Genomic DNA, 20,508 nt, shown 5'->3' on the forward strand with positions numbered 1-20,508 from the left:
TTAGTGGGGATTACAAAATGTCACATTTCCAAATATTTATAAGATTAGATGTTAAGCTGACTGAATTTACTCCCTTTGATTAAAATGTCTATGATCACCGCTGTTATACTGTTGATATGTCTTATTTTGGAAAGTTAAACAGACACTTTGCTTATAGTTTAAATTTAGGTTTTTATTTTTATTTTAAATAAATGGCTGTTATTCTTTTTCAGGATTAGGTAAATTATTGCACAGACATTAAAATTATGAATCACTAGTATTTGTTGGACAAATGAACTTCCGGCTCCATCTTTCAGCAAAAAACAGGAAAAATAGAAGTGTTCTAAAACTTTTCACTAGTGGTGGATAATTCATGACAAAATTGATTAAGTACTGATTCAACGCCAGGAGACAACCAATTCAATGAAGTAGCGCCACAATTTATCTTAGTGATACAACCTATGAGACATTTCACATATACATTTCAAATACACAAACATTTCAATTTAATTTTTTAGTGAATGCAATGGACATCTATATAAAATGTCTATACGATGCAATGACCTCCACGAGAAAAAAAAATTCTGCAGGCCTGGATTAACCTTATTTTACAGATTACAGTTTAGAATTAAAAGGGCGCTGTAATCACTTTAGATAATCAAGTAGTTTAATTTCTCTTTTTAACTGATTGCTAATAAACTAAGTTGAGTGTTTTCACCATCCTTAAATTCAACTGAAGAATAATATGGGAGTAATTTTTATCTGGGAGCGTGAAACCTCAAAATTTAAATGTAGTCTTCAAAAAATCAATATAATGGATAAAGTGGAATTTGTCACTTTGACTAACAGTACCAAATTTTAACAGACTGCAAAGCTTTACAGTAGTTGAGTCATTTTCTCATGTATCTGTATAGTGTGATAGTTATATAAAAATGTCTTCCAGACCCAAAAAACACAAAAGAATCAAATGTCTTTTCAACTTTTCAAATGTGTTTTTCATTTTTAGTTATTCTAATTTTGAATTTTATGGCATGGATCAATTTAGTTGGCACAAAGGTATACTAAAAGTTCAGGCACAATAAAATCTAGCAGCACATAAACAGTATAAAACTTAAAAAATGCATTAAACGCAGATATGACTCTTTCATGGAAGTAGCTGCATGGGCTCAAGAAGATTCCTAAAAACCACAGTTCATCACTTCATCCAGAAAGTTCAAATTAGCATAAAAAAAATCATGGATGTTGTATCTTTTAGACCAAAGAAGATTTTCCAACTTGTTATAAAACTACAGTTCAGACGTTAGCGTTTATGATGGAGGTCATTAGTGGACATGGCTTGATTAACTTGCACATTTTGGAAGGTACTATTAATGCTAAGTAATATATTCAAGTTGTGCAGCAGCTTTTGCAGCATATCTTAGAGAGCTTTGCTTATTTCAGCAGAGTCCTGGAGCGACCGAACAGCTGAAATACTATATCAAGCAACTATATTAAGCAAGCGCAATAAAACTGTATTGCTTACAAAACTTTTTTTTTTTTTTCTGAAACACTTTTACAATTACTTACAAAATAAAAGTTATGTATTCAAACAAAAATGGACAAAAAAAATACTCATGTAAAAATCTGATTGTCTTACCATAATCATTTTGCACAACTTATCAGCCCACCAGAGATATTCTTTACCTCATGTTGATCTCACAATGTATCAGTTTAATTTTTTTCAGAAATTCATTACAAAAACTTATTGCATGGTTACTGATCTCAGATTCATTTTATAGTTTTTTTTTTTTATTGACCCTGCTGTATTTAAATAGTTCATTAGGTTTAGGTCAGTAGAAAAATAATGTGCATCAATTATTCATTTCCGGTTTGCATTGAGATTCCAGCTTAATCCAGTATCTTATTGTCCTGTACCTTAGTAAGCTAAGGGTTAATATCCTCTGGAGTCCAGCTGAGGATTAGGAAATGGAGGTTTAACTGCCTGTGCTAATGGTGGATGTTTATCTCAATACTTTGTTTTGTCACTCCCAGACTTGCTCTCATTTCCGAAAGCTGTCCCTGGAGCTTCCACTCTTGTAATGGCTTAGCTTTCTGAGCGCAGCAACAGTATGGAGGGAAAGGAATAACAAGATTCTCATTTGGGCTCCATATACACTGCCCACAGATACTTGTATAATTGGCCCTGTTTTCATTCTGCTCTGTTGTTAAATGCATTAGCTATTAGGCTAGTGATACTGTGTTGATTTCATGTGTTAGTTCATTGTTGGAAGGTGTGCTTCTTGCTTGTTTGAGCTTGTGCATGTAAAAGTGTGCAGAAGTGTATGTGTATATGTGTGTTGGTTAGAGAGTGTGCTCTATCTTTCTCTTCCTCACTGCTCTTTTCTCTCTGAGTTTGGTCGTGGTTCCCCCGGGGGCCCCTGTCGCAGTAATGGCCTGCTCCTGATTGCTCTGATACAGGTTAGGAATATTGGCTTTAATGATGTGTAAAATGAGCAAGCAGTGCCTGTGACATTTACAGATGGCTCCGCCTTGGCCTGTTCTTCCCAACTGCTCGTTAATTCACAGGAACGGCAAGCACTTCTTTAAGTGACTGCCTGATGCATGCATACGACACAATACAGCACATCCTGCACACAAAAACAATAGCTCACCTTGTGTACCTCTGCACCTCGTCACCGTTTCAGCCAAGCGTTCACAAATGCATCAAATACAGAGTCCTCAAGGTGAGGAGCTGTTTGCTAAGTCCTTTCAAAGGGTTCGTCACACTGGTCTCCAGAGGCCTTTGGGAGGTTTAGACAGAGTTGGTGCTGTGTTGTAGTCTGCCTTATAGACAGCACAGCTGGGCTCTGCATCAAACCCCTGAGGTGCTAATCTGGTCCACAGGTCCTCTGCGGAGCATCTGCTGCCCTTGAACAGCAAAAGAGGAATCGCCGTCCTCAGGTCAGCCGCTCCTCTCTCAGGTTCCAGCTTGATTTTAAGGTCCAACAAATACTTTCACTGACAGCCAATCAGTGGGGGGAGATGTACTTCTATACCATGTAACAGTACCATTACAGTACTATATTAAATCAATAGAAAGTAAGTTAAGGTACAGCTGTATTATTACTTAAATGCACTTCAAGTATCATAGTAATTATGCATTACACTATTACAGCTTTAGTGCCATTACACAAAGTTGCATTTTGCTCTTACAGAGCTTCACCCTGTACACCTAAAAACCACCAACCAGGCCAGAGATCTGAGTGAATTGATGGACTCAGACCTAAATTTTGAAAAACACATTAAGGGAATCACAAAGTCAGCCTACTGTCACCTGAAGAATATATCAAGGGTGAAAAACCTGATGTCTCAGCAGGACCTGGAAGAACTAGACCATGCTTTCATCTTTAGTCAGCTGGGTTATTGTAACCATGTTTTTACAGGTTTGTCTAAAAAAATCAGACACCTGCAGCTTATTCAGAACTCTGCTGCTCAAGTCCTCACTAAGACCAAGAAAGTGGACCACATCAGTCCAGCTCTGAGGTCTTTACACTGGCTGCCTATCTGATAAAGATAGACTTTAAATTTCTTTCACTGGTCTATAAAGGTCTGAATGGTTTAGGACCAAAATACATCAGTGACCTCTAGACCCAGTATGAACCTACCAGAACCCTCATCATCTGGATCCGGTCTCTTATCAGTTCCCAGATTTAGAACCAGACATGGAGAAGCTGCATTCAGCTTCTATGCTCCCAGAACAAACTCCCAGAAAGCTTCAGATAAGCTGAAATACCTGATCCTGTTTTAATACTGTTCTTTTTCCTTTATCCTTTGTTTTTAATTAAAACTTATGCTTCTTATTTTCTGATGTTTCAATGTTTCTGTAAAAAAACCCTGTCATTGAATTGTGCTATAATGTGGGATCATGAGATCATTTAAACCCAATTATTAATTTTCTTCTTTTTTTATTATCATTCAGTTTTTTATTTTCACTTTTGATATGCCAGATAGTTTCCTGTTTAAGTGTTGAAAACTTACTTTAATAGTTTCCACTAAAATATAATCATCCTAAACGTTGAGAGTAGAAATGAGCTAATAATGCGAAAATCCAGAAATGTAGCCTCAACAAAAGATTTACAAAGTCACTCAGCACAACAGAAAAAGTCAAGTCCCATGCTCCAAGTACAAAAAGAAGATCTTTTATTAAATATTCTGTCTTCACCACTGCTATTAAATATTGAAAATCTTATTTTGAAAGGGTTTTGTATCTTGAAAAAAAAGCAGTTGCGCAATTAAAACACTGATGTGTTGCTGTAAGAAGCTATCAAAGAGCAGATGAACAGCACGTGTAACTGAGAAGATCTTGAAAGGCTTTATGATCCATGTAAATGTTGGACGGAAATGTGTATCTTAATCTGCTCCTTCCTTTTTGTAGCTCTATGGCCATTACATTGCAATTTCCTTTTTATTATGCTACGTTAATTAAAGAAAATCATATTTTGCTCATTCTTCACACTTGGCGTCTCCGCTGGCTTTAAATTGTGTTCCTTGTCCGCCCACTGGCAGAGCTGTGTTAATTTATTTCTAATTGGCAAGAACTTGTTGATCGCAGACTCGTGTAGATGTGGTCAGGAGGTTAATGGTTATGTTAATGTGACAAGGTGATCATTTCTCCGCTGACCATGCGCTAACTGCAACAGCTGAATGATAGCAGAAGCATTAATGGCCCTCTTACATGCTCATCATTGCAGGTGCCTGTGAGATGGCAGCAATAACTTTGACGCTTTGTTCATGGTCAGATTTACTGTTTATGAGACAAACACCTTTACCTCATCCTGACATGGAGCTGAATTTCCATATTGTGGATGCTATTAAATAGTACTGTCAGTGCACAGGAGCTGTATGAAATATGTGTATTGCTTGTAGCTCTGCAGTCCTGTGTTACCTCACTGGCTTTGGTATGTTTCACATGTTCACTGCTATGCATGGAGAACTAGCTTTGTTTTCCCTTGTATACTCATCAGTTTAAGAAACCAGCCATCCATTGCTTTTTTAATCTCCATAATGAAAGTGTTTTAATGCCTCCAATTTATTGCCTGGGCAGCCAACAGAATAATTAGCTTTGTTCAGGTTTTTTAAAATGATGAGAGCACGAGTACAACAATATTTGAAATAACAAATTCTAATCAAATCCATTAGTTATTGTACCTGAAGGTGTATTTGACAATAAAAAATGGAATTTGATTATGCATATCACAGTTATTCCTTTTTTTTATATATATATTTTTTGTTGCTCCATCTAAGGTTTTATAGTATCCCTATTCTGTCTAACTCTTCTGCTCTACTCCCACCAGTGCTGTAAAATATCAAGCCCATATACAGACTTTTTTTGCTGTAAGTCTAAATAAAGAGGTTTCCAAGTCTTTATTGATGCTCTGTGACCTGGAGTCGATTCCACAAACTAAATCAGATAATTGAAGTCGGTGTCAGGCTAATTGGATTATTGCTTTCCCCCTGAAGAGATGGCCCTCTGCTGCAGCACAGGGACTGCAACATTAGTGGCATCCATCGCACATCTGTCATTTAGCAGCATACAACTGTGTTTCTCAGCAAAGAGGGTGCATTGATTTGCAGATAGTGCTGTAATGTCTTTAATTGGATGATTTGTCTCAGTCCTTATGATATTGTGATCTTTTTAACTCATACAGTGCTTATCGAACATCGCATACACCAAATGCCTAATTGGTTTGCGGTGAGAATAAACTTGAGCTTTTTAAGTTCTCAGTGATTAATTATATCAGCACTTTGTGCATTAAAACACAGTGCCTAGCACATCGGAAGAGGTAAGTCCAGAGAAAAATTGGATCAACATAGAAACGTAGAGCATAGAAAAACACATCCTGCTTGTGTCTGTTTGCCTCCAGTCTTCCCATCATGCTTTATGCAAATGAGAATACTATTTGCATAGACATAATTAGGTAATTACAAATCATTTGACAATGAGCTCAAGCATGTGCAGAGACAAGACATGTAACACGAATTAGATTGCACTGTACAGACTTAATGAATTGTTTCTGAACAGCCGAGGCATTACAGCATGTGTTTGAGCATATGTTATGTCAGACCTTTTCATTTGAAACGTCAGGTGACATTTTCATAAATCTTACTTAAAACATTGATTATCAATGTAAAAAAGAGCCTAATTAGCAATGTTCAATGTCAGTTATATGTTTGTATGTCGTCAAAAAGGGAAAAAATGTGACGAAGAATAAAATTAATTAGAAGACAGGATTTTTTCATAGTGAAAAAAAAGATACAGAAAGAAGTAAATGATTATTTTGGATTAGTTAAGATGTGTCATTAATCCCCATCTTGAATCTTCTGAAAAAATAAATGAGAGAAAGATTCCTATTATTGCTATAGCTTTGCTTGTTTACTAAAACACACATTTTAGCTCCTGTCTCTAACACCACATACACTGATTGCTCATCTGATTTTCTTTATTGTAACACATTTTATCAGCATATTTAACAGTGGCATAACAATAAATGGATTTACATCTATACAGCATATGATTATCCATGGAACTGATATATCATATTGTTATCAAACTTATAATTACACCATTTATTGAGAAAGTAAGTGCAGATTAAGGCCATTAGATCATGGTTTCTGACTAAACCGATCTACACATTTCAATACTAGTCAAGTTGTTGAAATGGGGAAACAGCTGGGACACAAATGTAGGTTAAAGGAAGACCTGCACTTTGTAACTTCTCATACTTACCTTTTAATCTGTTTGTATATTATTCACTATCAATGGAAAATATACCAAATATTCATTTGTTTATCCAAATAAATCTGTAAAGAAGTTTATGCTTTACAAGAATGCATACTTGAATACTGAAAAAAAATTTAAACTTGTTGTTTTCCTTTTACATTTTATTGTTCTTTTACAGTTATTTGTATCTAAACTTCAACTAATCAAAATAACAGACACCGCATCTGAATATAACCAAAGCCTACTAGGTTATGGATTTGTGCCTGATGTCAGTTGCTAAGCTGTGTGGCTCATGCAGTCAGATGGTACAACCGGGTACAACCAACATGTATGTCACTTTTTGTTACTGTGGTGGCAGGTGCTGACAAAGAAGCCTGGATCTACTACCTCTGTACACAAATCACGCATTGCAAAGAATCTTCTCTGTGCAGTGAAACAACACTAAAGCAGTCCCTTTCTTTTTTGGGTTGAGCACTAAAATCTAGTTTATTTTTGTTTTCCAGAACAAGAAGATTCCTTCGAGTTCACCATTGTGTCACTGACGGGTCAGACGTGGAACTTTGAAGCATCTACATACGAGGAGAGGGAGCTGTGGGTTCAAGCAATAGAGAGCCAAATCTTTGCCAGCCTGCAGTCCTGTGAGAGTATAAAGAACAAGGTATAGCAGCTCATGGAAGTATTAAAAGAACTGGGCAGGATGGGCTGATGTAATCTTATCAAAGCATCGTCATCATCCTACAATTCTGCTGCACTCTTATTTTCCCCTTAATTCCCCCTTTATTGCTCCATCCCCTCTCTTCTTCACCCTCTTCAAGCTGTCACATGTGGGAGGTTGTCAGACAGGTGCTCCGCAGTGTGGGGGATCTCTTATTAGAACTGACAGACATCAGAGAACGAACACGGCTTGTGTCAGCATGCTGGGGAGACACAGCCTCATTTTCATATTCATATTTTCTCTGCATCAGTTTCCTCCTAAGATTTTAAAGAACCTCTGCTCTTCCCCTCCACACAAGTTGCTCATGATTTGAGTCCAGCTGTAATTGTTTGCCTTCTGTTACTCGACACTGAAATAATTAGTTCCTGTTGGCTTCTTCTCTGCTTCATTTCTCACAGTCTCGGTTAGGCAGCCAAAGTGATGCAATGGCCATTCAGTCCATACGCAATGTGAGGGGGAACAGCTTCTGTGTGGACTGCGATGCACCCAGTGAGTAGAACTTTGCATAAATGACAAGCCGTAAGAATTATCTTAAAACCAATAATGTCCTTTATAATCCAAGAATTAGAGTTATAAACAAACGTTAACTAGTTCCTTCAAGGAATTACAAAAACCCTGCAGTTACAGCTGGTTAAAGAAAAAGCTCCTCTTTGAGGATTTACATCAGCTAGAAAAGCTGGCACAGCCATGGTAAATATACACCATTAAGTACATTCATTTACAAAATACTTCAAGTGTTGACTCTGTTTGTATTTGGCTGTTCTGCTTCACCTAATCCAAGATGCAGTAAGAGAATATGTCATTCTTTCTAGCTTGTTAAATAACCTTGCATGCTCATGAAAGAAAAATCTAATATAAGCTGGTGTATGTTATTAGTAAATACAGCATATCTGCATTGAATTTGTTTTTTCTTTTATGTTAGCATACCTTAAAATGTTGGATATGACTTATACCATAACATTTGCCTCTAACGAGGTGTTCCCACATTTTTGTATGGGGGAGATGTGCTTCTTAAAGCTACTACAATTAAATTAACAAGCTATGACAGAAAAAAAACAATCAAATAAACTCTTCACCTTCTGAAAGGCTTCATTTTAGTCCCACCACCACCATTCTGAGGCATACCGAAACAGTCGCTGTTGAACATATATTTGTATTTGACATTACCATCATAAATATAAATGTGTTTGATGAGAATGTCATCAAACCCAGGAGGAGGTTCAAAAGGTTTATTTTATTTTGTTTTATTTTTTGTCTAATTTTTGGAACTTTGTAGCTAGAGAATATTTGAACAAAAAGGTAACATAACAGACTGAAGTAATTGGGAAAAGTAAAAGATACTTTTACAGTTTTTCTTATTCTTTTTGTGGGAAACCATGTTGTGATATTAAGAGCAGAATATCTTTACTTGCTTAATCTGTCTTCCATTATGACCTAGCTCTTGTGGATCTGTAACTTTTAAGAAGAAGTAATATTTAGGCAGCAACTATGTTTGAATTAGACAACAATCAGAGGCACAGCAATGGTATGAAACTTGTGCTATTTAGTCAGAGAAAATGGCACACTCATAATACCAGTTTCCCTCTGACTGATGGTAATAAAGCCAGTATTTAGCAGGAATTGCATCTTAATCTGTTTTTTAAAAGCTTTAAGACTCATGCCCTCCCCCCAATAAAAAAAGAGATTCTTAAAACTCTTGTAAAAGTTATTCCTGTCTTCCCTCTGCCATGCAGATCCAGACTGGGCCAGTCTGAACCTGGGTGCCTTGATGTGCATTGAGTGTTCAGGTATCCACAGGAACCTGGGGACTCACTTGTCTCGCGTGCGCTCTCTGGACCTCGATGACTGGCCGGTGGAGCTCAGCATGGTGATGACCGCCATCGGCAACGCAATGGCCAACAGCGTGTGGGAAGGCAATCTGGAGGGATACACCAAGCCAGGGAGCGACAGTAGCAGGTTAGCACATTTCTGCAAATAAAGGTGCTGCTTAATGAAGCATGCAGAGATTATAGAATGAGAAGGCAGCGCTCTCTTCTCTCCATTAGCTGCCATTTATTAGCCACCCACATCACAGCAGAGGCAGCTCACACCACAAAATGCTCCATAAGAATCACCAGGGGTCCATAAATGTCAGTCTACTGAGCCAAAAACATTGTTTTATATCTGGGAATCAGCTCATCCTGTACACACTGATCACAAAAAAATTTGTTATATCATAGGCAATCTCCTGCAGTACATTCTCAGTTTTATAATATCTGCCATTTCCACCACAGTAATGTCTTGTGTGTGTGTCCCTACAATTTCTAAAAGGTGTGGCATGTGTTGCACTTACCTGATAAATGTTCTGACGTGTCAAGGTTGTCATTCAACATGTAAGTGCTAATCAAGAGGGGATTGACTCCACATCTTCAAACTTTTGGTTTGTGCAAGTCAGTGGAAGTTCAGTGGAAAACCAGAGATCGGAACTCTCAGTAAATAAGTGGAACACGTTTTACTTTTGAAGAGAAGACTCTTTACATCTTCACTAAATAATTCTTTCATGCTCCCCTTGCCCTCATCCGGAGTTCCCTTTCGTCTGAAGTATCTTCATCTGATTGGATGAATGGGTTTTATCTCTCGGGGGCAGGTGAGACCTACCAACCTAGTTTGACTAATGACCTGTTGTGTAGCTGCGCTGGTAATTAAGCACACGGTGATGGCTAATCTCCACCCCAAGACCCAGGCCCTCGGGTGCTAAACTACGCTGTTGTATATCCGTCACATAGGGCCTTCACTAGGTCTGCCATGGCAGAGACTGTCTGCAGGTTCCTGCTGGTGGTATGGTGGTATCTAATCATCTTCTGTTGAAATGGGAACAAAGCTTGTTTCTTTCTTTTGATTTGATTTGAAGCCTCTTCTGCTTGTGCTGTTGCAGGTATAGCATGTGTATTTGGATAGAGTGTGTATCTGGACAGGTGCACATCACATTAATTCTTACACCAAAAGCAGCAGGCCTTTTTATGTTTTCTTATGTTAATTTGTAAGCAAAAAAGAGCAAGTTGCCAGGTTCAAATTTTGATTCAATAGATGTTGCCTCACTTAAAATATATTCAGTGCTGAAGCATGTGTTGCTGATATTCATTGGGATTACAGCCAGGAGAATCAGTGGATTTGTCATAAAGTCATAACCAATTAATCATTTATGTCTTAAATTAATTATAATTTATTTACATCAGAATATATGTTGTATTATGGTATCTTAGGAGATAGTAGTAGTCTTAGTAAACAGAAACCAAACAGATACCAATTAGTTTTTAAGTGCAGGTAGCAACAACAGTTAAAGTAGGATCATCGTCTGGGCTAAGATAAAGTAATAAGTAAAAAAAAAAACTCAAAGAAATTATTATATAAATAAATATGCAAATTAGCCCATTAACTACTTTCTTGTTTATGTACTTATTCATTCTTTTGATAATCATTTTTAGGCAACTTTTTCTAAACGTGTATTCCAGTATATTTCAACTTATTGTATAGATAATTACAATTTTGGAATATAAGTGTCAAACTTTGTTCTCTTTTAAACAGAAAAAATAATAAATAAATAACAAATGCCTCACTTGATTGCGAAAGTCCAAGTGTGTGAGGAGAACTACACAAAATCACTACCAGTGACAGAAGCATGCTTGTAAACATACTGAGACCAGATTAACTCTCCACTAAAGATGCCATTCATTCAACAAACAGCTGCTCCCAATTTTACTTCTGAAATATCCTTTGCTCTCTTGCCAGTTCAGACCTGAATGATGGCCTACAGTTGTTTATTGAATGGTATCTGTGCTGAAGTGCTCCACTGTGGACTTGATGAAAGATTATCGATGTTGGTTCTTCTCCCTACCACTGTCAGTCCCACGTCGCCTCGAGCAGGAAGGTTCTTCACTGTCTTAAAAATCCGATCTTGTTAAAAAATAAAAAAAAATCAGATCTTGTCCTGCAGCAACATCTCCATTAGCTTTCACTGTCAAACAATAAATCTCATTTGAAGGATAACTAATCTTTCGACCAAAAGCATCAGTTAAAATATCAGACATGGCCACTGGGTAGTAAAATGCTGACGTTGTTCTTGCTGATAAAATTGATGTAAGATTGTTGTGTGAATTAAATCTGACTGATATAATGGGATTTTGTCTCATTTTTTTCTTTCTGCCATGAAAAGCTGGCTTTTCCTGTGCTCACTTCTCTTAACTTGCACATATGCAAGTTTTAATTGTGTCACTCTGTTGACATGAAGCAGCTTGGTGATGGCAAAGGCAGGCAGTATATGGCTGCTGAATCCCACTAAACATTAGTGACACCTAATCTAAACGATTCAGTAACTACCTGCATATCAGCTCAATGTGTGATTGAATGTCTCTTGCAAGACTAGTTTTACCCCTTTGAATTTTCAAGATTTAAGTTTAAAGGCACTCATCCACAAGATTGGTTTAACTTATCATATTCTGGATAATAAGAACACAATATATAGATTTGACATATGCAGATCAGCTCAGCAATGAATTTACAGATAAACATTACAGACATCACCATAGAAGCAGTGTTTATATGCATTTATATGCACCAATGTCACATGATCACCTGTTTTTACACATGCATTTTACACTTATTTCTTAAAGTGCTCATGACACGCTTTTGACACATTCCTTTTTATTTAACATAAAGACATAAAGCCCACAGTTTTAGTGTTCAGTGTTGAGTTATAATAAATTTTTAATTTTTCTTCCTTTTTTTCCCCTAAATGTAAGAAGTGAGGCAATCCAGCCCAAGACATTTTTCATTGCCTGGCATCTTGCAGGTTGTTCTTAATGCCTTAAACTGATAAGTACTTGCAGATTGCTTAACCAATAAAGCAATTACTTACAGTATTAAACCCATTCATTAAGGTTGTCTGGTGCCAATGCATTAAAAGCACATGCTGCCAGGCTAGAGTTAAATCTGGAATGATAAACTTGTGGGAACTCTTCATTGTTGCTGATCTGTGCAGTCAGCATATTGCAGGGGAGTTTTTTCTTTTAATTAGCACCTGGGAGTTGTCGTGTTTTGCACATCACCTCTAATTACTTGGCATGTTTGTGATAGAAAACAGTACAGATTATTTTGACGGATGTTGTGGGAGAGGTCCTACTGCTAGCTTTACCCTTTTCTTCCTCTTGCACACATGCACAAAATGAAACACACACAGATGCAGGGACACCAGTTCTCATTTTGGGGGAGATGTCCTGGAGCGTGGACGGATGTGGACGGCTATCCCTCACTGACGGGGGCCTCTCAGTGTCACCCTCTGCAGGCTCCATGCCGCCTTCGGCCACAGGCGGGTAATAGCTCTGATGAGAGCCCTCCACTTTGTTTCAGAAATAATTTGCCACTCCTGCCGCCTGCAGGGGCTGCGTGGTAATAAAAATGAATCACACCACTAACCTCTCCAAACCTGGCCCCCGCTGCCTGGTTTAACCCTATCACAGCCGACACTGGTGTCGTCCTCTCCGGCTGTTTGTTGCTCTTTACAAAAATCATTGCTGTGGCCATAAGACTTTTCAACATTGGCCTCTGTCCTTCACATACATCCCCAAAACACGAACAAAGATCCAGGTGACTCACAGGTTAGCAGTGCTGGAACACAAGCTCTCCAAAGAGATTTTAATAGCAGTCGACTTTGCTAGAAACCCTGGTGGAAGAAGAGTAATTAATTAAGATAAATGAATGACTGCATCATCCCATGTCCTCTCTACTTTCTCTCTCCAAATGAAACCCACAGGTCAGTAATTAGCCCTGTGTGGGAGACGTTGTACGTCAGTCGCTAATTGCCCACATGCCACCAGGTCTCATGGCCAGAAAGATGTAGAGGAAAGTTTTCTCCGTTATAGCTGGCGTAGCAATGTTATTTAGTATAAGTATTGCTGGGGATGAAGATCAGATAAATGATAAAATGTGAAGATAAAAATTTGCCCTTTGTAAAGCTGACTGCACACTTAAGCGGGCCATGTGTTATCGTCCCCTCAGCTTTGTATGAAGGCGAGGGTTCAGCAGGGGTTAACAGCATGAGCATTTAAAGGGTGTTAGTCTTGCTGGCACAAAAACACAGCCACTCCATCATGGGGAGTCTGACAACCTCATTAATGTCACAATATATTCAGCTCATCCCTCTGCCTGCCTATAGCACCCAGATGCTCTCTTACCAGCCTCTCTATAGCGCTCAACAACCTTTTTATTTCTGGTCATCTGTTCAGACCACATTCTGGAAAAGAGAAAAGAGATCTATTCCACTTGTAAAAATATTTGTCTTCGTTCTTTTGGAGCTGTTATTCTCAGGACAGAGCAAAGCAAGTCTGCACTGTAACCCGTTGGACTATACGAGGCCTTATTTAGCACTCTTGCTGTGGCGTTTACTGTGTTCCTCCTTCATTTCTCGCCCTTAGCAACCTTTGATGCTTTGGGGCCCAGTTTTCTCTCCCTGTTGTGTTTGCTTCTTCTTTTTTTTTTTTTTTTTTTTCTTCATCTCGGCCATTCCCCTCTCAGCCCCCTCTCTGTCTTTTTTGCTGTTGTCCCTCTTCCTCACTCTGCTCTTCCCTCCCCGCGGTTTGTGGAAGTGAAGCCGCTGGCTGCATGGGAATCACAAGTCGCCCACCCCCACTGTGAAGTCTGTTCAGGCTGGTCAAACCCCAACATCCCTCCCTCCACTATTTCTCCCCCTCAGTGATTCTATTTGATGTATCCACAGTGAATATGGATGCTCATGGAAGAGTAGGAGGAGCTTAAGAAGCTTTGATAGTGAAGGACTCAGTGTGTGTTTGAAAGATGGGCGAGTGGTGGGACGAACATCCTTCTCTTCCTATGGACCGATGCACCTTTATTGCAGGCGGTCAGATTGGTCATTCTGTGGCTCCTCCACAGCTAGCCCCGCCTCCTCCGTCTCAGTTTCCCTTCCCTTCATATAAATTCCTGTTCGCTTTTGTCTTTCAGGCTTGACTAATTATCCTTGTTTGTCTCTCTTTATTTGAATTCAGTCATGTGTTCTTGACTCCATGGGCTGGGTTTAGGAGAATCATTCTGCCATTTGCCACTTAATTAAGTCAGGGTCAGAATCCATTGCTCAACAGAGAGCTAGAGGGACAGAGCTCTAATAGAATTATAAAGGAGGCCTTTCTCTACTGTTAAGGCTGCTTTTATCCTGGCTGGCTCTGCATAGGCAAATGAAAGGGGACACCAGCTTCAGACAGGAATCCCATTTCCACTTTAAACTCTGGGAGTGTTTTGATGTTTGCCCAGAATTTCACTCACATCAAAGTCAGTGAAAGAAAAGTTAATCAATGATTATGCTGTGAGATAGCTGGCGGGTGGAGGGAGCTTGTGACAAAACAGTTTGGTTTTAGTAGGAAAAAAAAAAAGAGGCAGAGGCATTTTTATTGGGAACGTAAAGCTCCCCTCCATCCCCTAAGCAACACAGAAATTTAGAACAAGTATGTGTTTAAGCTTGGGTGGGGAAAGTGGTGACTATGAGTTTAGAAACTTATGGCTGTTTGTGTTTGCGTCTATGGCAGCAGCCATCAGTTTAATTTCCTAAATTTCCCCCCCATACTGTGAAAATTCACTCTCCTTTCCCTTCTCCACCTCCCTTCCTTCTCTGCCCCTGGCTTTGACATGCTAAATCTGCTGATTTTATTTTTCTTCCTCCTGTGGTGAGGAAGTGTCCTTTTCAAGGGTCTCAGTTTCCTCCCCCCCCCCACCCAGACTGTCTAAACCCTACCTCTGTTTGGATTGTTGTTCTTTTTTAAACAAAAGACAGAGGCGGGATTACCATTTCACTTCCTTTCACACTGTCTTTCAAGTGGCAGCAGCTGGGAATTTTTCTAAAAGCCTTGGCTTGGCTGCTTTTGCTTCTGTTTTTTTGGATCAACCATCTAGAAAGAGCCGTGAATTTGCTGAATTTAAAGCTCAGCATCAGCAGTGAATAAGGCCTTTTCCTGCAGGCATTTGGGGCTGATTTTGTAGCGAAGGCTAACAAAGTGTCCTCAAGGCTCCTTTATGAGATGTTGACGTCTTCTTAATGGCTCTTCTCAGCCTTTTTGTTTCTCATCTTGGTGCTAACTTTCTGCCTCATTTAGCTCATATCAATTCACTGGACTCTACAGATTCAGCGTCTTGTTCGTGGTTGAGTTTTCCAAAGGAAACTTTGGAATACAGCTCTTACTGCCAGTTTTTAACCATGTTTCGTGTTTTGTTTTGTTGAAGTTTTGGCTTTTGCCCTAAGGATTATAGTCAGATGTAAAGTTTTCAGACAGTCTTAAAGATTTAAGAAAACTAACTTTCTTTCAAAGGGTTTACCGGAAATAATGATGGAGGGGCAGGACGGCCCCTTCCTGTTCTTAGAGGTCCACTGGTTCATAGGACAATTGATTTGCTAACAGGCTTGTCCACACATAATGACTGAGCAGGGATTGATGGAGGTCTTACACCATAAAACTCCAAGCAACTGCAATTGCCTGCTATTAGGGCTGCATTGTTGTTCACATAATACCTTCATCCTTAAGAAAAGCTTTACTTTTAGTGTAGTGGGTGGAAGGACTTTCTCCACGTTTTCTTTTCAGGTCATACTGAAAAGAAGATGTGCCCATATGCTTATCAGTGCAAGAGCTGTAGAACTATTTTAAGATGCAGGTTAAGTTGCTTTATGAGCCTCCGAGGGTGTTTTTGCAGTCAATCAATCTCAGCTCGAGTGATGATGAAGACTTGGCCCTCTTCCATCACTTCCTTTGCTCCTGTAGTTGGGGCGGGTGCCAGGCTCCTCATTGCAAGATGGGCTGCTCTGTAAAGTGAACCTGGCAGGTAACATATGAGTCTGAAAATGGCTGCTGTCTGTGGTAAGCTCCTAGCCTTGGCACCTGGCTGCTAAGGTGTATATATAGCAGATAAAGAGGAGTGATTAATGTTGAGCTGGTTACTAATGCTTACACTGGCAGTTATGATTGAAAATTTCCTTTTGGAGATACTCTTGAAGGGCAGGTTGACCCAAATGAAATATATTTTGTTATCTATCTTTAGTCTTGCTGCAGACCATTTAGGTCATACTCTCATTTCAAGATATTACTGTAAAATTAATGCTTTTTTCTTCAGTGCCACTCTTTTGGCACTGATACAGACTTTTTTTTTTATTTTATTTTACATTGTTTAGAACTTTGTCTCTGGAAACAGGTGTTGCTGGAAATATTTTCTATTCATGTGCAGTTCATATTCTAAAAAATACCAAACTTTATTCCGTTTTCTTAGTTGCACTAAAACACAAGTTAATACACGTGTTCATTCTTCAGCAGCTAACGTTACCTTAAAGTTACAGATATTGCCTCAGTCAGTTAGGGCATTAATTCTCAGCTCAAATGTTTGGGCTACGTCCATTTAATCTGTACAACTAAAAGGTCTGACTAGTAGAGAGAGCTGATTTATCTTGAAGTGTATTTGCTGAATGGGGAATGCTTTCCATTTACAATTAAATTTATTCTATTCTACGGTCATTTAGCAGATGCTTTTATCCAAAGCGACTTACATTTGAGAGTAAGAACAACACAAGCAAGAATTCAAACAAGATGGGACGTCATAATTAAGTGGCGGTCAGACTGCTGTGAGTCCGGTTGGACCCAGGTGCTGTCATGTAGTGCTAGAGGCAGTGGAATTTACTTTGCTTTATAATAACTCACAATATAACAAACTTTTCCACCAATTGCTTAGTTTATAAAATAGTAAATAATGTTAAAACCTTCATGTTTACATCTTATCACATGGTCATAGACAAAGTTCAAGGGTGCTCACAGTTATGCAGCATTTTCCATACAAAATTATTCAAGTCAATAGCAAATATAAACAAATAAACATGCACCTGCTTTATAACAAGTAGAATAATGGAAGTAGAATAGTAGGATAACACCCCCACCCAAAAAATATGAAAATAAATAAATACATAAACATTTTTCACTGCACAATGTGAACATTTGTAGATGAATTACACTTCATGTCGACATTTCACATGTAACCACCAGACACATAATCATAACATTTAAAAACACAATAAAATGTTTTATGAGAGGTCATATTTTGTGAATTAATCTTTTCTTTCTTACATCGGTTTTCTGTGTTGTTTTTGTTTTATTCAGTGCCACCGATCATATGGCATACCAAAAATACCTTTATCAGAAATAAATAAAATGCTGTAAATAAATACTCCAGGTATATTTAATGCATTTAGAAATATACAATTAAACATAGAAATTAATACAAAGATGCCCAATAATGTAAATGCAGAACTCATTAAATGCATAAAGCAACTAAATGTGGGCCTGGTTAAACAGATACATAAAGAAATACATAAATGAATTTGGAAATATACAAATTAATGTAGAAACCTAAGAATAATTAATTAAAAGCACAGATAAATGCGAAAATATTTATAAATCTACACACTGTATTTTATTCTGTACTTCTGAATATATTTATTTATTGCCTTATTGTGGCATTTTTTTTGTCCCCTATATACTTATTTTTAATGTCCAAAATATATCAGAAACTTTCACAAATTGCAACTAAACTGTTATAATTTGTGACATATTAATCCATTATGATGAATTCTGTGCTATATTTTACATTAAGACATCATGCTTTGTTCTCTAGCTGTAAATTCTCTATTAAACCAAATGTGTATTAATTTGCAGCTGAAAACAAGTCACTAAAATACAGCTATTGTTATCTGCTTATTTGGTAAATTACAGCACCCAGTACTTGAGAAACAAAACAGTTAATTTGTGAGCTGTATTTGAGGATTTTAGGTTGTACTGGAAAAGGTAGGACAGAACATAAAAAGATAAGAATATTTTTGGCTGTGTTCTTGATTGAAACATGTAGGTATTCAGAAATGAAGACGCAATTGTCACAACACTTTGTGTGCCACAAATCTTGGGGCAAATCTCAGAGATGGTTGGCTTCAAACCAGAGAAAGTAAAAGTTTATTACTATTATTACCTCATCTATCTTTTGGATTAACCGGCCTGATATACATGAAATGTTTCATTGTTCATCTAAAAGGTTAATTTTGGTAATAAAGCAGGCTGCCAGAGCTTGTTTTCATCAATATTACGATGAAATACACTTGAATAGAGTTAGGCTGTCAGGTTGTACATGCTGCTCAGCTTTGGTCCGTTGATAAAGGGTCCCACGAGGGTCTTGTCACTCCAGCCAGCGTTGCTGCTTTAACTTATCCATACGAACCTTCTCCTCTCTGTCACTCACTCACAGATCCAAACAACAGACTCTTTCTGCTCCCCTTATCACACCGACTGACAGGGTCACCGGGTTAGTACCACACTGGGCATGCTCAGTCATTCACATATTGATATTGATTTCTCTTTCTTTCTGATTTGGACAGTTTGTATGTGGGCAGAGAATGAAACTGGAGGTCAAGATGGAGAGCAATAGATAGAATTCTGCCTGGTGATAGAGGATGGAGCCTTCCCTAAGATTCCATTCTCTGCTGCAGGCTGGAGTGAAGGAGCCCCACATCCCATCGTCCCTTTCTGGCTGCCATTCAGCCCCATCGATCTGACTCAGGGCCCAGCCACCCCAAGGGAGACCGGGGCTCAGAGACATACTGCCTCTTTTGTGGAGGGGATTCACCAGTTCAGACTGACAGCCGACAGCACTGATAAAAATACGTCCCCCGCCTTCCAGTATTGTCCACAGCAGACATACTGTTAAAGATGTGTAACCTTTAGAAAGCCGGCCAGGCTCTAACCGTCATACCGACGACCATAATCACTAGAAACTGGAATATTGCCCAAAGCGTCACACCCTTTGGCATTCTCTCATCTCTCCAGCCTATCTTTCTGTATTATTTCCCACTGTGATAGTGAAGTCACTTTCTTGAGCTCTAATAATTTAGAAATGTCACTATACTCCAGTGAGTCTCATAGGCCAATTACTGTAATGTTTCCCTTGTGTGTCTACACTCCAGCTTTTGTACATTACTTTCCCTTTAAATCACAGCCTCTAAATTATTTGGAAAGTTCTTTAACCAAGGTGTGAAATTGTTCATAGCATGTTCTCCATGTTCCATCCTGCGTGGCCTGTAGCATGTCTGTTGTTTCTCTCCAGGGAGGAGAAGGAGCGCTGGATCCGAGCCAAATATGAACAGAAGCTGTTCCTGGTGGGGCTGCCCCAGTCAGATGTGCCTCTGGGGCAGCAGCTGCTTCGGGCAGTGGTAGAGGATGACCTGCGGTTGGTTGTGTTACTACTGGCCCATGGCACCAAGGAAGAGGTTAATGAGACCTACGGGGATGGAGACGGACGCACCGCGCTGCACCTCTCGTGTACCATGGCCAATGTAGTCATCACACAGCTGCTCATCTGGGTGAGTCGGCTCTACTGAGCTTTGAGAGGAGTGGTCAGACTGGGATGGACATTTTAAATGCTGAGTGGGTGGACCAGTTGACCTCTTTGTTAACCTTACCAGATGTGCTAGTTTCTTGTTGCAAATCTGCATGATTGTAGCCAAGTCTTAAAAATGCTGAAATCAATCTTAGAAAACACAGAAATATATGAAACAAAAGTAACAGTTCCTTTAAAAAATCATATGAAAATCAATCATATGGTTAAAGAAGAAGAGAGAAATTGCTTGCAATTCTATGTGCACAGGTCACAAATCTGCAGACATGGTTAAGAAAGACAAAGTTTATACATATATATTCCCCCCTTTTTTTAATATGACTTTTGGTGGACATATACTGTAGTCGTAGGGCTTACTATGAAAAAAAAAAACATCTCTGTATTGGGAGTAGTTTGGCTACTTTCACTGTGCATTTCCCACTCAAAGTAAACAAAAGTGGAGCTTCTGTTTTAATTGTAAAATGTTAGATGCATTGCAGGAACACTTGGTGTTGTTTGTTAACGCACCATTTAAACAGTGAGTCATGCCACTTCAATCAGCTGAGAAGATCAAGTGCTGTGGTATTTCAGCAAGTTACAGAATGCATTTGTTGAGATC

At 38.7% G+C, this 20,508-nt stretch overlaps 1 protein-coding gene across 3 annotated transcripts in view; it reads left to right on the forward strand.

Moving 5' to 3' along the window:
* The window catches only part of agap3 (ArfGAP with GTPase domain, ankyrin repeat and PH domain 3), a 127,586-nt gene that overhangs the window by 103,108 nt on the left and 3,970 nt on the right, over window positions 1–20,508 (forward strand). For all 3 annotated transcript variants that reach the window (XM_041992010.1, XM_041992011.1, XM_041992009.1), the window contains exons 14-17: window positions 7,243–7,397; window positions 7,853–7,943; window positions 9,188–9,410; window positions 19,620–19,875. In XM_041992010.1, coding sequence (XP_041847944.1) covers window positions 7,243–7,397; window positions 7,853–7,943; window positions 9,188–9,410; window positions 19,620–19,875 — 725 coding nt within the window. The remainder of the gene's footprint in view (window positions 1–7,242; window positions 7,398–7,852; window positions 7,944–9,187; window positions 9,411–19,619; window positions 19,876–20,508) is intronic.

This window comes from Melanotaenia boesemani, chromosome 8 (assembly GCF_017639745.1).
Source record: "Melanotaenia boesemani isolate fMelBoe1 chromosome 8, fMelBoe1.pri, whole genome shotgun sequence".
Taxonomy (NCBI): domain Eukaryota; kingdom Metazoa; phylum Chordata; class Actinopteri; order Atheriniformes; family Melanotaeniidae; genus Melanotaenia; species Melanotaenia boesemani.